At 35.9% G+C, this 17,927-nt stretch overlaps 1 protein-coding gene across 1 annotated transcript; it reads right to left on the bottom strand.

Moving 5' to 3' along the window:
- Window positions 1-16: 16 nt before the first annotated feature.
- Window positions 17-11,063, bottom strand: LOC121422340 (poly(A)-specific ribonuclease PARN-like). The gene is made up of 7 exons (XM_041617319.1): window positions 10,956-11,063; window positions 6,954-7,099; window positions 4,294-4,361; window positions 2,384-2,471; window positions 1,593-1,653; window positions 941-1,124; window positions 17-105 (listed from the first exon to the last, which is right to left on the bottom strand). Exons 1-7 carry the CDS (start codon window positions 10,972-10,974, stop codon window positions 39-41), a joined length of 633 nt encoding a protein of 210 aa, XP_041473253.1. The 5' UTR covers window positions 10,975-11,063; the 3' UTR covers window positions 17-38.
- Window positions 11,064-17,927: the final 6,864 nt, after the last annotated feature.

Below are 17,927 nucleotides of genomic sequence, written 5' to 3'. Positions count from 1 at the left end.
GTAACCCCAATTATCATCTAAAACTGTGGTATATCATCTTACCCTGTGCATGGTTCAAGTTTGAGTTCCTCATCTGTTCCAGCTGCAAACTCCCCAACTCTTTTACTGACAAAAACATGGATAAAAGAAAAAAAAACAATGACCATTTTAAACTCATTTACATGCATACCAATGGAATTTTATTCATATCAACAGTCTGATATGTATATCTGAATATCTTCTCCCGGGTCAAAGGCTGCATCATCCTTTCATTATTTCAGCTACATCTTTTTGGCCTTCCAGGTACTCTTGTGGTATTTTAGTCCACACTGTTCTCTTTTTACATTGTCTACCCAGTTGATTCTGGGCCTTCTTTGTACAGTTCACTCCAACATATCTTTTATCTGGTGCCTTATAACAATCTGGGAGTACTTTGATTATTTAACAGTTTGTAAACTGTAAAGGCAATGGGTTTAGAGGTAGAGCAGAAGGTTCATTACCATTTGACCGAGGATCAAAGCAAAGAATAATATGCAGCTATTTCTACAGGGATTGCATTAATCCGCAGGAAAGGATGTTAATTCAACAGTCATCTGCTTATTTACAAAGCCAACAGGTACACACTTGCTTTCTAAGTCGTACAGTAATACATGTAGCAAACATCCAAACAATAATTTTTTTTGGAAGCATCATGGTGTAGTGATTCAGACTCTCATCTTATAATCAGAGGGTTGTGTGTTCGAATCTCACCAGGGCTATCAATCCAAACTTTGCCACCCTTCACCCAGGTGTAGTATGACTAGTACATTGAGTCTTGGAACTCTTGTACGAATGCTCCCCAGGAAGTAGAGAAAGTGATTAAAACAAAAAGTATTAAGCACTATCATTGTTGTTTTTTAGTATTATTATCACTATTTTAAGTCTGGAGACACATGAAAAAACAATACAAATTTCCGCTTACCAAACATCATCTATAAATGGCTTGTGCTCTTCTGGTACATCGACCGGTCTCTTGGCTGTCGACGGTGAGTTGAAATTTGGACTACAGTCTGAAAGAAGACTAGCATTACCCTCGTACTGTGCATGCCTCTGTTGAACCATCTCTTTCACTCTCATGTTGTCTACAGCCGTCAAGTAACCGATTCCTATAATAAGAGATCGAAGAACCAAATTGGGAACTATTCCAATTGTCATTTAGAACAAAAAAGGCTGTTCTTCACAAGTTGTATTTCTTTCATTCATAATACGGTCTATTTTCAAAACACTTTTTCGTATCATACTAAATGCACATTATAGATGACATGTATTATTATTATAAAAATACCAACTTCTAGTCAAAGCACAATACATCATTAATATCCAATCCCCAATTGGAATATCTAATTCGAAGACATGAATTGCACAAAAAACCTCTTTAACTGAGCGAAAGACATGACTTTTGTACCTTTTCCACATGAAGACAACATTTTACTTCATTAACAATAAAACAATGATAAACTCCAAGAAATGCTCTTCATCTTTATCTACAACTTTGACAAAATAGCATTCAAATAAAGTCAGTAAACATCTGCCTTCAGCTAAATAATATGTAAGAGAGAAAGAAATAAACAAACCTTTATAAAACAGCTTGTTGAAATCAAAGCCATGAGACACTAGAAAATCTATACTGGAGCTCTGTGAAATAAAAAATGAAAAGACAATGCTCTTTGAAAAATGCAATGATTAAAAAGACAGAATTAGGTTCCATAAGATCAAAGATTCTGCTGTACATGTATGGGAATTTCAGTCTTGTTTGGGCACATTTTGTACCATAAATCATAAGGAAATCTCAGTTACAGCAAAGTAGACCATATGGCCTGTATTCTGAACTCAAGTCTAAATTTAACCTCTGGTCTAAAGTTGTGGTTTGACTATCAAAAGCCAATTGTTACACTAAACTACTAACAGTAAAGGTTAATTTCATCAGTACATTTGGTGCCCAATTCATTTATACATAGCTGTCTGGTAACAATAAGTGAAATATTATTCTTCACCAATAAAACATGAGGAAAGTTTAATTTAATCAGTACATTTGGTGCCTAATTCATTCATAGTTGTCTCGGAAAAATAAGTGAAACATTATTCTTCACCAATAAAACATGAGGTGAGAATAAGCAATATACATGTACAATGTAAACATAATTTAATATTTTGGGCTTCCAATGAGTTTAGCAGAGTTACACCATAGTGCAAGTTAATCTGGACTTCAGAATACGGGCATGTGAATTTAGATTGTCAGTGACATTGTTACTAATGTCACCAAATAAAATATTCAGGACTACAGATACCAAAAAAAAAAAAATTAATGAATGAGTAGCAGGGGCTGCAGAACTGCCAGGGGTGTATCTATTTGAAATTGTATTACCTGACACAAGAATCTTTGATCTGGAGCAGCTCGCATGGACGGCCTTGGAAAGACATAGAAGTTGAATGGATAGGCAACATAGCCATATCTGTAAACAAAAAATAAATTTAACCCTTTCAGGGTCCTCTTTCATAAAACCTATCATAAAAACAAATTTGCAAAAACAGTCAAAAGCTTCTGATAACATTCGATCGGATTGACTGATTTTCATTAGAATAAATATAAGTAATATGCTTTTCACACTGTACTTTTTGTCCTTAACCCCGGGAAATTGGTGGGGCTAAAGGGGGGGGCCTTAGCCCCACCAAAATCCTGGGATTAAGCTTAGCCCACTTTGTTTTCACACTACGTTTTAGCTAAGTGGGCTAGCACGGTAAATAGTACGGTACTATCTGGCCCTGCAAAAAGGCAGGGTTAGCCGGCTTATTGTGGCGCTAGCACAATTGTGGTGCTAATGCTAAGAGATGTAGTGTGAAACAAAACTGGGCTAAGGAAAAGTGCGGCTAAGCAATAGCCAATCACAGTAGTCGAAATTGCATGTTAATTACGCTCTGTATGGTAAAATCATAAATATTCATGAGCAGTGGGAAAGTCCAGGGTTAAGGTGTTAACCCTGGCTAAGCAGATAGTATGGGGTTAAGAAAGACAGTGTGAATCGAAAAAAAGATAGTATGGGGTTAAGGATAGTCCGGGGTTAAGGATAGTATGGGGTTAAAGATAGTATGGGGTTAAAGAAATGCAATGTGAAAAGCATATAAATCAAATGGTGCCTTTGTTAATATAACAAATCTTTATGAAATGGGAACCAGGTTTTAATTAAATTCTGTTACTGACAGATGTTCTTGAACCTCATATGATTATAAACAATTTCTAGCTTTAACTCAATGGGTGATTTCAAGTACAGTGTTCAGTGTTGGTGTTGAGAGCGTAAAAAGGCCGCTGAACCGAGCTCAAACACCGAGCTGGGTTCAGAGGAACGATACTGATTGCGTTGTCAATAGCACATGATGTCACGCCTCTGCGCTGCTAAATCATCTCAACTTCACGCGAGAAGTCTCGACGATGAAAATTAAATCGGAGAGAAATGCATTAAATTCTCATCGTACAGTATATGAATGCTTTATCAATTCAAGAATTCGAAAGTGTGAACATTATTCTTCATCAAAATATATAAAGCTCTAATGATTTGTACTCATATTAACTGTAAAAGCTAATTTTCAGGGGTGTTTAATCATGTTCGCCGCCTGTTCACGAGCTTGAGATCGCCAACACCAAATTGAAATCATAATTTTCCCATTTCGGGGGTTTGGTGTTGCAGAATGGGGAAATTGCACGTAGATCGTTAACACCAGCCGCAGTGCTGGGTTCAGCAGACGACATTCAACACCATCCTTCAACACGAACTGCCAGAAATACGTCATATTTTCTGAGGACAATCCCAACACCAGCCTGATTTCAAGTACAGTGGCTGGTGTTAGTGTTGTCACAACACCAACACCAGATTTCAACACCGTAGTTTATATCACCCAATGACACACCTTGATCAAGATTAATCTAGAATAGGAACTTAGGATTTTCAACCTTCAAGCTCCAACTTGAAATGATCTCAATTTAATTTTGTATGACTACACAATGTCCTGAAATGCAATTGTCATCAATTTTTCACATCACCATCTTTCAATGCAGTTATATTGTATCGCTTTCATGATGTCACTTTCTTGATAAATTTTCAATTTGTACAAGTATGTTGTACAGATACCTTGCTGCTTGACCCCAAAATAAAAAAATTGTTCAACTTTTGAATGTATATAGGCCTACTGAGAAATTTTGTAGTATCAGTAATATGTGTGGCATAAAACCTGGTAAAGTGAGTATAAACAAGGAAGTTCAAAAAGTAAAAGTGATTTTACCCTTTCTTCTGTTTCTCATACTTGAATATGCAGACACCAAGTTGAATCAAAAGAAAGTCACAGCAGTTCTGAAATATAGAATAATTTGACAGTGCTACTGTTGTTACCTGTTTTAACGTCATCTGCAGGGAAGCTACACAGAGGATTGTTTATTGCCCCATACATTCTATAGAACCTTACATCAATTTTAATGGAGGGTCATTATTTTTAACTTAGGGCTACATGTATTGTATAATACATGGCCAAACTGCCAGTCGATTAGATAATCCCAAGCCCCTCATAATCTCTGAAACCTCTCCCACTTTCTATGACAACAACAATAACTGAACTTAGTCTCTTTCTTGAACTTACGACTATATTTTAAATACAAGGCTAAACTGTCAGTAAATTAGATAATCCCAGGCCCCTCATTATCTCTGAAACCTCTCCCACTTTCTATAACAACAATAATTGAACTTAGTCTCTTTCCTGAACTTAGGACTATATTTGAAATACATGGCGAAACTGTCAGTAGATTAGATAATCCCAGGCCCCTCATAATCTCTGAAACCTCTCCCACTTTCTATGATAACAACAATAACTGAACTTAGTCTCTTTCTTGAACTTAGGACTACATGTATATATGAAATACATGGGCAAACTGTCAGTAGATATGGGCTATTCCACGGTTACTCACGTTACATTTGGAGACACCTTGACTCATACTTGGAGCTGTAACTCCATTATTATTGATAGGAACTAAACATCTCCTTATCACAACAAAGTACACAGTCTGACTATCCTTCGTATAAAAACAAAACTTGGGAAATTCTATTATGCTCCTGGCAAATCTTTGGAATGTGTCGGTTACTCACGTTACATGATTTGGACATGCATAAAATGAAAAGTCAACATAAGTGAAAAGTCTCCTCATACAAGGCTTTTATGAAAGTTGATTATATCCATTTCAAAGAAGTATATTAGGGAGACAAACTTTGTATATAATTAAAAAAATAAAGAACACATGGTTTTTACTTGGGGTGCAGATAATATGGTTACTCATGTTACGGTTACTCACGTTACATTTTGTCCATGTATGGTTAACAACACACATGTCATTAAAAATTCAATAATGTGTGTAAAATTCATTGCTAGGAACATCAAGAAGAGATTTATACCAAATATTGGAACAATTGGACCTTTATTAGGGAGTAGGAGGGAAAAGTATGATTTCGCTTACTAATTATGCATAAATTAGCATAATCGCTTTATACCAATTTGCATGAAATAAATTACTGTATATTATTGTAGATTATGTCCAAGACAACCTGCACGCAAATTTTTGGCGTGATCGTGCGGCCAATGGCCGAGATCTCAAGGGGGGCCTGGGAGCCCCCCCTCCCCCCAACCCCCCGGGCCATATCAACTCCCAAAATACCCCGGCCTAGATAGGGTTACAGGTAAGGGCATTCAATGTGTTGTTCGAACACTCTTTAAAGTTTGGTTAATCAAAACCAATTGTTACTAATGCACTCTCGCATTGTGAATACTTCTACTATTATTCAATTTTTTGTGTGATTGTACGACCACTGATATTTTGATGAACAAAGAGTCGCATCAAAGAGATGTACCCTCATTTTGCTTTTAATTAATCAAAAATAACTTCACAACTCACCATGAGACTTAAAACTTGATATCCCACAGAAAATGTTACCAAACTGAATAATTTTTACTGGTTACTCACATTACATGATGGTTACTCACGTTACAAAGTTACTCACGTTACAGTTTTTCTTCATCATTTTTATAAAAAATTGTACTTTTTAATGATTTTGATAGTCATCACTGTGTCAAAGATTGTTTGAAGGAAGAGAATTTAAAATCCCACCAATTAACTGTGAAGAATTTTTCTCTCAGAAAACAAAGTCAGTTTTTTCGGTTACTCACGTTACATCACCTGAGCAGGTTGCAATATTCATTTTTGAAGGAGTACTAAAAATTTACTTGAAAAGCGGTTGTGTATTTTAAGTAATTTGACTACCGCATTCTAAACTTCAGAAATATATAAAGTGGTATGTTGTTGCAATAACAAAATGGTAATAAGGCATACTTCATTTTTCACTATTTTTCTTGTATTTTGGTACACAATGGAAGACACAACTTTTGACCATTTTTTTCCAAAGTATACATATGAAAAAAAAAATTTTATTTCTTGTTCCTGAAACTATCATGTATGAAGGACTTAAAGTATTACAAAATTCAAGAAAATACTGAATTTGAATTTTTAAGCTCATGTCCACCAACCTGTGGAATTGCCCATATAATCTCTTAAACCTATCTCACTTTCTATGACATCATACAACTCTGAAAAAAAAAATCTTTATTATGTTTTTATCCTGTTTGAACGAGAGTTAAATCGAGGCTCCACACTAACCTTTTTTTCTTGGTGGCCCAATGATTCCACAAAAATCATCAATTTCATATTTTGGTGGCCTGCAAAGCAAATTTGGTGGCCGTAAAACAATAGAAAACATTTCAATTTATCGAAACTTTGGGAGCCAAACCGGGCCACCAAGTGTGGGCTTCTACAGAATTTTGGTGGCCCGACTCTCCTTTATGGTTGCCCTGGGCCAACGGATCACTGCTAATGTCGAGCCCATGTTTTGAAGCTCATACTTCACCTCTTTCAGATGTTGGTATCTCTCTGCTGGAGTGTCAAAGACACCTGGACTTGATCCACTGTGTAATCCTGTGAATTCACCATCGATGGCTACAAATGAGCAATGGTCTAATGCAGAGCTCATTAACTTCAAGGCCTCATTGAAATCTGGAAAGCAAAACAGTAACATTTCACACAAAAATAAATCAATTAGTAACATCCAGATAATGATAAGGCCTTGAATTCTGGTATTTAGGGTAAAGCCATTTTCGATCTATAAGGCACATTGCTACATGTATATTATTAAAAAAACAGCAATAATTGAACTAAGTCTTACATGAGAGTCAGAAACATTGAACCACAACAGCCGAAGTAAGTCACTGTTTTTTCCTCTTTAAGTTTATTTTCCCCGTTTTGGTGCATTTCAGGCCAAACGGAATTTAATCATCTTTATTTTGGTACAGTTCTTTTTATATATTTTTATGAAATAAAGACAAAAATCAATGAGCCCCGTCTGGCACTCATTCAATGAACAAGGTTATGATATAACCTTGTTCTCAGTTACATCTCCATGTGTGGCAAAAAAAGGTGGCAATGTTTGGCTTATTTTCTCTTTTTCTATGGGACAAATGCTTGATTTTCTTACACTGTCAGTTTCCATTACAGCTATTTATCATATAACTTGGCTCTTATGTAAATTTAATTCTTAAATTTTTTTTTCTTAATTAAAAATAGAAATTGAAAAATGAAAATTTCTTTGCCATATTACTTTCCACCAATAGAGGGCATACACAAAAATATGCCTAAAATTCAAGTTTTTGAGCGCTCTGGTGAATAGAAAAATTATTCCCAAATTACTAATGAAAAACGAATTGCAACTGTATGGAAATTAGTAAATTTGGTCAAAAGTATTGGTATACCATAGTCCTACCTGTAGATTCCCCACAGGCAAGATGGTTGCAGTGAACAAGTTGTTTATGATCGTTGTAATTTTTAGCATTATTTCTGTTAATAGTATTTTTTCCATTGCGGATTGCACAACTTTTTCTATGTTTTAATTTTTATTGCAAAGCACTACTTTATTCACTTTGACATGTTTGCAGCAATGTTCATATTTTCCTTGTCTTCGGTTACTCATCATGCAACTGAGGTATGCTTATACTCTAAACACTTACATTTGTATTTCTTGCGTTATATCTGACAAATAAAATAAATAAATAAGATTTTTCACACGCAGGCTCTCATATTTTCCTTTTTAGTCTCATACAATCAGACACTGTTGATTTTGTTTACTCCGTTCAAACCCTATTATTACCTCAACAAATAATATTATTTCTGTTAATAGTATTTTTTCCATTGCGGATTGCACAACTTTTTCTATGTTTTAATTATTATTTCAAAGCACTGATTTATTCACTTGGACATGTTTGCAGCAATGTTCATATTTTCCTTGTCTTCGGTTACTCATCATGCAACTGAGGTATGTTTATACTCTAAACACATTTGTATTTCTTGCGTTATATCTGACAAATAGAATAAATAAATTAGATTTTTCACACAAAGCCTCACATATTTTCCTTTTTAGTCTCATACAATCAAACACTGGTGATTTTGTTTACTCCATTCAAACCCTATTTTTACCTCAACAAATAACATATTAAAGCATAATTTGCAAAATTAATTTTATATATAAGTATTTCATAAAAATACTGAATATTGAACTAATAAAATGTCAATATTACTTAGTTAAATCAATTTTTTATATCAGACAAGGGTCTCTTTCTTTGAAATATCAATGAAAGGTGTCTCTAAAAGGACACCGAGTTCTAAATAAGGGAAATAATGAAAATTTTGAGTTTATTCAGTTATGTTTGTGAATCTTTAAAGTTTTTTCTCTTTTTACCTCATAAAGTAAGCTCCATACATCAACTCTACAATCAGTAATAAATAAAACATCATTCGATCTCCTTTTATTGAAATAAATGATTTTATGAAAAGTCATCATTCCAAAATAAAAGGTTCAGGTGACGATGAAGACTAAATATTTTTCTGATACTATCAATATCAAACGATGTCACGGACTTGGAAGACAAAATTGCCTTCGTGAAACGGAAAGCGCTGATTTGTCGCCAATCTTCCTATCTCGGAAAAAAGGTCCTAGGACGTTCCTAAGTATCGCTCATCTCGTCATGCAACAGGCCCCTAGTTACAGTGCATGATCATTCAGAACATATTTCAAGATATTTTTTTTGAGGTGCTAGCTAGTGAGAGGTCGCATTAATCAGGGAGAAAAACGTGGTATTATCTCTGACGATGTTTACGAGGATAGATATCTTCTCTTCAACCTCATGGTGATAGCGGATGCCGCCGTAAACTTTTAAAGGTCGTATTACTGACGGTGATGGACATCACTGCGCTAATCTCTTTCATTGTAGATGATAGACATCTTCTTTTCAACCTCAAGGTGATAGCAGACGCCGCCATAAACTTTTAAAGGTCGTATCACTGACGGACATCACTGCGCTACTCTCTTACATCGTTTAAGATGATAGACATCTTCTTTTCAATCTCGTGGTGATAGCGAACACCGCCATGAACTTTTAAAGATCGTACTACTGACGGAGCTCATTGCGTTACACTCTTACATCGTTTATGATGATATATACATCTTCTCTTCAACCTCAATTTATTTGTCTTTGCAACTTTGTCGGGAGATACTTTTTTTTATATTTCTTCTTGGATATCAAAAGTTGATTTCTCAAGATGGTAATAAATTGATTTGAAAACGCTAGCTCCCCAAAACATTTTAATAACATGTTCCAAATCATCGCGCGTGCTTGCGACTTCTACTACATTTTAATTGCACTTGTGACTTTAAGATGATGCATTGTAGGAGATCAAGAGATCATTCCAATAATTCTAAATCGCTAGCACCTAAAAATACTTATAAAAGATGTCCCGCTGATCGTTCATTAACCTGTGATCTATGAGAATTTTCATTTTATTTTCCTTTGCACATTTGCCCGAAAGATGCGTCTTTTGTTTATTCGGTTTATTTTAAAGCAATAACACCTCAGCTCAAAACCCCTTTAAAACATGTTCCAAACGATCATGCATATTGGCGACTTCTATTCCAATGCATTCTTCCTTGTGACTTTGTCAGGAAGATGCGCGCAACTGCGAACAAAATTTTGATGTATTCCTTTGTTTTTAAACATCGCCCATTCGATTTTCGATTCAATTTCGATTTTAGAAGGTTAACTGCCGATCCCAATTTTTTATCTGATCTTTGTACTTTGAACCGATTTACAACATTTATGTCACGAGTCCATTCACTGCCGTTTATTCGTCAACGGCGGTGACTTCTTTCCACTCCCATTGAGTTGACTTTGCACACACACAATAAGAGAGGTGATAAATTTCCCGATAAGGCCACCGTCTGTGTACGAGGAGCAATAAAAATTTTTTTAAAAACTCCTCGAAACAGATGGCTGCCAGCTGTAGTATACCCAGTTGTTGTGTATCCGGACGGGTTGTGTGTCCGGACGATCAATTTTAGAATGTCATTTGGAAACATTTTATCTATTAGTACCAGCGCGCGAAGTTTCATCAATTTTTAGTACAAAATGCAATGAAATATTATAAAGAACAAAATAGAAAATGATTACAAGCATGACAAGTAATGGCTTCATATTTTTAGTGTAATCCACAGACCAAAAAAGAAGGCTTCAAAAAGATAAAGTGTCCAGACACCCGACCCCCATCCTACTACTAGGCCCAGTGCAGTCTTGCATGCATCGCGATCTCGGCAGGCACCGCGCTGCGTAGCACCAGCTGCCCGCCGGAGCAGCAGCATCAGTCCGGCCGCAGCCGGATCTTCCAACCAACTCTCTCTTAATTTGATCATTATCACTCGGCCATTACAAAAAGTTCTGGCGTCTCTCACAATGGTTCCTTCACGAATAATGTAATCACATATTCAATGATCAATGGTGCTTAAGATTAAGACACATAATTTACTCACTGTCAATTGTAACTTCCATCTTTATTCCAATGTAACTTGTATGAGGTCGACCCGGCGCCGATCCAACAACTTTCAACTTTTGGCGGCCTTGCCTTTTAACTGAAGTTAGCGATCAAACGAGGTGGACATATACCTATGACATAATATACCAACGAAAGTTCAAGAGCTGGGGGGTAGGCACTTAATACTTCAGTTTGAAAGGACTCGTAAAATGACGTCACTCTCGCCGATGAATATTCATTAGATTTTGGTCGTGTGTGTTCCATACAAACATGCACACAGAAGTGCATGCATGCAGAGAGTTATATGAGAGGAACATTGGCTCCAGAGAGAAGTTGTCAATAACGTGTGTGTACTATTCCATGCTGTCCGCATGGGAGAGAGTGCATGGCAATTCGGTTAAACGAAGTTTCCGATATAAAGAGATAATTACTCTATGTACAGTAGACGTATACTGTAATAGAGGCAAATGTCAGATCAGGGGAGGCTGGAGTACAATCAGGTTTTCTTTTTGTAAGGGAAGAATAGTGTATAATTATAGCCAATTGATCTAAGTAAGGGAAGTGAACAATGTTTTTTTAAAAAGAATGGAATATACCTGCATGGTGAAGCCAATTTGAAAGGAGGTGAGGCAAGTTTCAATGGAGGTTATTAAAAAAAATAAACTGTACAACACATTATAGTGAAGCCAGTTTAAAAGGAGGTGAGGCAGGTTTCAATGGAGGTTTTTTATAAAGAATAAACTGTACCACACATTATGGTGAAGCCAGTTTAAAAAGAGGTGAGGCAAGTTTCAATGGAGGTTTTTATAATTAACTGTACTCTAAATTATGGTGAAGCCAATTTAAATGGAGGTCAGGCAGGTTTCAATGTAGGTTTTTTAAAAAGAATAAAGGGTACCACACATTATGGTGAAGCCAGTTTAAAAGGAGGCGAGGCAGGTTTCAGTGGAGGTTTTTAAAAAAGAACAAATTATGGTGTAGCCAATTTAAAAGGAGGTGAGGCAAGTTTCAATGGAGGTTTTTAAAAAGAAAAAAACTGTACTGGTATTATGGTGAAACCAATTTTAAAGGAGGTGAGGCAAGTTTTAATGGAGGTTTTTATAACTGTACTACAAATGATGGTGAAGCCAATTTAAAAGGAGGTGAGGCAAGTTCCAATGGAGTTTTTTATAACTACTACAAATGATGGTGAAGCCAATTTAAAAGGAGGTGAGGCAGGTTGCAATGGAGGTTTTTTAAAAAGAATAAACGGTACCACACATTATGGTGACGCCAGTTTAAATGGAGGTGAGACAAGTTTCAATGGAGGTTTTTTCAAAAGAATAAAGGTATACCAAGAATAAACTGTACCACACATATCATGGTGAAGCCAGTTTAAAAGGAGGCGAGGCAAGTTTCAATGGAGGTTTTTATAACTGTACTCTGAATTATGGTGAAGCCAATTTAAAAGCAGGTGAGGCAAGTTCCAATGGAGTTTTTTATAACTACTCGATGGTGAAGCCAATTTAAAAGGAGGTGAGGCAGGTTTCAATGGAGGTTTTTTAAAAAGAATAAACGGTACCACACATTATGGTGACGCCAGTTTAAATGGAGGTGAGACAAGTTTCAATGGAGGTTTTTTCAAAAGAAACTGTACCACACATATCATGGTGAAGCCAGTTTAAAAGGAGGCGAGGCAAGTTTCAATGGAGGTTTTTATAACTGTACTCTGAATTATGGTGAAGCCAATTTAAAAGCAGGTGAGGCAAGTTTCAATGGAGGTTTTTTAAAAAGAATAAAGGTATACCAAGAATAAACTGTACCACACATATCATGGTGAAGCCAATTCAAATGGAGGTCAGGCAGGTTTCAATGTAGGTTTTTTAAAAAGAATAAACGGTACCACACATTATGGTGACGCCAGTTTAAATGGAGGTGAGACAAGTTTCAATGGAGGTTTTTTCAAAAGAATAAACTGTACCACACATATCATGGTGAAGCCAGTTTAAAAGGAGGCGAGGCAAGTTTCAATGGAGGTTTTTATAACTGTACTCTGAATTATGGTGAAGCCAATTTAAAAGCAGGTGAGGCAAGTTCCAATGGAGTTTTTTATAACTACTACAAAATGATGGTGAAGCCAATTTAAAAGGAGGTGAGGCAAGTTCCAATGGAGTTTTTTATAACTACTACAAATGATGGTGAAGCCAATTTAAAAGGAGGTGAGGCAAGTTTCAATGGAGGTTTTATAACTGTACTCTAAATTATGGTGAAGCCAATTTAAATGGAGGTCAGGCAGGTTTCAATGTAGGTTTTTTAAAAAGAATAAAGGGTACCACACATTATGGTGACGCCAGTTTGAAAGGAGGTGAGGCAAGTTTCAATGGAGGTTTTTTAAAAAGAATAAATGTACCACACATATCATGGTGAAGCCAGTTTAAAAGGAGGCGAGGCAGGTTTCAGTGGAGGTTTTTAAAAAAGAACAAATTATGGTGTAGCCAATTTAAAAGGTGAGGCAAGTTTCAATGGAGGTTTTTAAAAAACTGTACTGGTATTATGGTGAAACCAATTTTAAAGGAGGTGAGGCAAGTTTTAATGGAGGTTTTTATAACTGTACTACAAATGATGGTGAAGCCAATTTAAAAGGAGGTGAGGCAAGTTCCAATGGAGTTTTTTATAACTACTACAAATGATGGTGAAGCCAATTTAAAAGGAGGTGAGGCAGGTTTCAATGGAGGTTTTTGAAAAAGAATAAACGGTACCACACATTATGGTGACGCCAGTTTTTTCAAAAGAAACTGTACCACACATATCATGGTGAAGCCAGTTTAAAAGGAGGCGAGGCAAGTTTCAATGGAGGTTTTTATAACTGTACTCTGAATTATGGTGAAGCCAATTTAAAAGCAGGTGAGGCAAGTTTCAATGGAGGTTTTTTTTTAAAGAATAAACTGTACCACACATTATGGTGAAGCCAGTTTAAAAGCAGGTGAGGCAAGTTTCAATGGAGGGTTTTTTTTAAAGAATAAACTGTACCACACATTATGGTGAAGCCAGTTTAAAAGGAGGTGAGGCAAGTTTCAATGGAGGTTTTATAACTGTACTCTAAATTATGGTGAAGCCAATTTAAATGGAGGTCAGGCAGGTTTCAATGTAGGTTTTTTAAAAAGAATAAAGGGTACCACACATTATGGTGAAGCCAGTTTAAAAGGAGGCGAGGCAGGTTTCAGTGGAGGTTTTTAAAAAAGAACAAATTATGGTGTAGCCAATTTAAAAGGAGGTGAGGCAAGTTTTAATGGAGGTTTTTATAACTGTACTACAAATGATGGTGAAGCCAATTTAAAAGGAGGTGAGGCAAGTTCCAATGGAGTTTTTTATAACTACTACAAATGATGGTGAAGCCAATTTAAAAGGAGGTGAGGCAGGTTGCAATGGAGGTTTTTTAAAAAGAATAAACGGTACCACACATTATGGTGACGCCAGTTTAAATGGAGGTGAGACAAGTTTCAATGGAGGTTTTTATAACTGTACTCTGAATTATGGTGAAGCCAATTTAAAAGCAGGTGAGGCAAGTTCCAATGGAGTTTTTTATAACTGTACTCTGAATTATGGTGAAGCCAATTTAAAAGCAGGTGAGGCAAGTTTCAATGGAGGTTTTTTAAAAAGAATAAAGGTATACCAAGAATAAACTGTACCACACATATCATGGTGAAGCCAGTTTAAAAGGAGGCGAGGCAAGTTTCAATGGAGGTTTTTATAACTGTACTACAAATGATGGTGAAGCCAATTTAAAAGGAGGTGAGGCAAGTTCCAATGGAGTTTTTTATAACTACTACAAATGATGGTGAAGCCAATTTAAAAGGAGGTGAGGCAGGTTTCAATGGAGGTTTTTGAAAAAGAATAAACGGTACCACACATTATGGTGACGCCAGTTTAAATGGAGGTGAGGCAAGTTTCAATGGAGGTTTTTTTTAAAAGAATAAACTGTACCACACATTATGGTGAAGCCAGTTTAAAAGGAGGTGAGGCAAGTTTCAATGGAGGTTTTATAACTGTACTCTAAATTATGGTGAAGCCAATTTAAATGGAGGTCAGGCAGGTTTCAATGTAGGTTTTCTAAAAGAATAAAGGGTACCACCCATGGTGACGCCAGTTTAAATGGAGGTGAGGCAAATTTCAATGGAGGTTTTTAAAAAGAATAAACTGTACTTCAAATGATGGTAAAGCCAACTTGAGAGGTGAGGAATGGAATGGATTTTATGTAGAAGCAAACTTTTCCATTCCCCCAATACGTAAAAATCCCCTTCCCAAAAATCCAATTATCACTGAAATGGAATATACATAATATATTTTTTTATAAGCCAGGTTATGCAAAATAATCATGTCATCCTTTGTCAACAAGAAATCTGTACATGTCCTCTGGAGAAAAAATAATACCTTGGCCGCCTTTTAATTTCTAAGTTTTGATTTTATTAGTATTTTACTTAGCAATTTGGCTGGCTTAACAAAATGCTTAAACTTGCATGCAGATCAGATCTCAGAATTTACCTTATCCAAAATGAGGTAAATACTAATACCCATTGTGATGTTATAAATTTTTATCCAAATAGTGCCAAATGTATGAATGAATTTCTGTGCGTTTCATTTTTGGATATGCAGACTTAAGTCTAGTAGATGGCCGACTTACATTTAGGCAAAATACTTAGCCAAAAAAATGCAATTGAATACCAACGATGGATAAGTATTTTACTCTAGCAAAATACTGAGTAAAATATACTTAAAATTGTGGCTTTAAGAATAGCATTGAATACTGGGGTACCCTGTTCCTCATCATCATTATTATCCCACTACCACACCAGTTTCTGCAGCACAAAGTTGAACTTTCATGGGTTGAGTCCATTTCAAAGCAAACACTTTAACTTTCTCTTACAACATGACGTCCACACACTGGCAATCACATCATTACAACACCAACCGTCAGAGTACAACAGAACTGCAGTTACCATAGCATTACCCCAACACACCACTCAATTTTTAATTCATCCAAATGAAATATGACTGTGTTGCACAAAGAAAAACTATGTAGTCATAGTAGATTTTATTGACTTGCACATTTATAAGGCTATACATATATTTTGAGCGATTGCTCTGTTGTCTTCAGTGATAGTTCGTACCCACTGTGCTTATGGCCAACTTTGGTAAAGGCATACATTGAATAAACTTTTATAAGATACAGTTTTTAAACCTTGTATATGTACTGAAAATGATGACAGAATATTTTCTTAAAAAATAACATTAAAACTGCATGACAGGTCATACAACATATTTCAACATGAACTATTTCACAATTTGCCAACATGACAATAAATACTAAGCTTAAAAAATATAGAAGCTGATATTGGATGGAAAAGAAAATCTATGTCATACAGCTTGAAAGACATTACATATGTATGCACTTAATGGTATCTATATGATCATGAAGTTCTTCTACACAGCTTGATAATGTTGATTTATCCAGTTTGGCAAGTACTGTGGTTGAGGCAAAAATAAGGGTTGTTCTGAATACTAAACCCCATTTTGTGTAACAACATGAAATCTATCAGAGTAACATGAAATAGTACAAGAGACGAAAATACTAGCAGCTAGGCAAGCTTTTTTACATAAATGTTTTTTTTTTCATATGCTCTTTGATATTTTTTCTCAACATAACGAAATTTGGCCAGCCACCCAAATATCAACAATAAGTTGCCAGTGAAGGTTCGTAGAAAATAACCAAAATAGTAATTCGGTTTTCCAAACGTATATTAGAACATTGGGTTATCCAAAAAAGTATTTTTTTTCTTCATACTGTCAAAATGTGAGGTTGTAAAAGTTGAAGACAAAATACAAGACTTCGATATCCGTGTTTTGCTCACTGCTAAGTAGTTGAACTACATATTACACACCGCATGCTTAAGTGAACCCCATATCTTGTTTATTCTTTTAAAAAAAACTCCATTGAAACCTGCCTCACCTCCTTTTAAATTGGCTTCACCATCATTTGTAGTATAAAAAACTCCATTGGAACTTGCCTCACCTCCTTTTAAATTGGCTTCACCATCATGTGTGGTACAGTTTATTCTTTTTAAAAACCTCCATTGAAACTTGCCTCACCTGCTTTTAAATTGGCTTCACCATAATTCAGAGTACAGTTATAAAAACCTCCATTGAAACTTGCCTCGCCTCCTTTTAAACTGGCTTCACCATGATATGTGTGGTACAGTTTATTCTTTTTAAAAAACCTCCATTGAAACTTGCCTCACCTGCTTTTAAATTGGCTTCACCATAATTCAGAGTACAGTTATAAAAACCTCCATTGAAACTTGCCTCGCCTCCTTTTAAACTGGCTTCACCATGATATGTGTGGTACAGTTTATTCTTTTTAAAAAACCTCCATTGAAACTTGCCTCACCTCCATTTAAACTGGCGTCACCATAATGTGTGGTACCATTTATTCTTTTTAAAAAAACCTCCATTGAAACTTGCCTCACCTGCTTTTAAATTGGCTTCACCATAATTCAGAGTACAGTTATAAAAACCTCCATTGAAACTTGCCTCGCCTCCTTTTAAACTGGCTTCACCATGATATGTGTGGTACAGTTTATTCTTTTTAAAAAACCTCCATTGAAACTTGCCTCACCTGCTTTTAAATTGGCTTCACCATAATTCAGAGTACAGATATAAATCCTCCATTGAAACTTGCCTCGCCTCCTTTTAAACTGGCTTCACCATCATGTGGGGTACAGTTTATTCTTTTTAAAAACCTCCATTGAAACTTGCCTCACCTGCTTTTAAATTGGCTTCATCATAATTCAGAGTACAGTTCAGGGGCGTAGATAGCGGGGGGATGGGGGGATGCATCCCCCCCAGAATTTTAGGTGGGGGGTGGTGTGTACAATCATCCCCCCCAGGTTTCTGTGGGGGAAGAAGCAAAACTATACAGTAATAAAGCAATGAA

This window comes from Lytechinus variegatus, chromosome 10 (assembly GCF_018143015.1).
Source record: "Lytechinus variegatus isolate NC3 chromosome 10, Lvar_3.0, whole genome shotgun sequence".
In the NCBI taxonomy this organism is placed as follows: Eukaryota; Metazoa; Echinodermata; class Echinoidea; order Temnopleuroida; family Toxopneustidae; genus Lytechinus; species Lytechinus variegatus.
The sequence above is the reverse complement of the archived record's forward strand: the minus strand, read 5'-3'. Positions and strand labels throughout refer to the sequence as shown.

Coding starts and splice junctions, on each gene's coding strand:
- LOC121422340 (XM_041617319.1), bottom strand. Junction 2,472..4,293: donor TATGAGAAACAGAAGAAAGG/GTAAAATCACTT, acceptor TTTTGTTTACAG/ATATGGCTATGTTGCCTATC. Junction 1,654..2,383: donor ATCAAAGATTCTTGTGTCAG/GTAATACAATTT, acceptor TTTATTTCACAG/AGCTCCAGTATAGATTTTCT.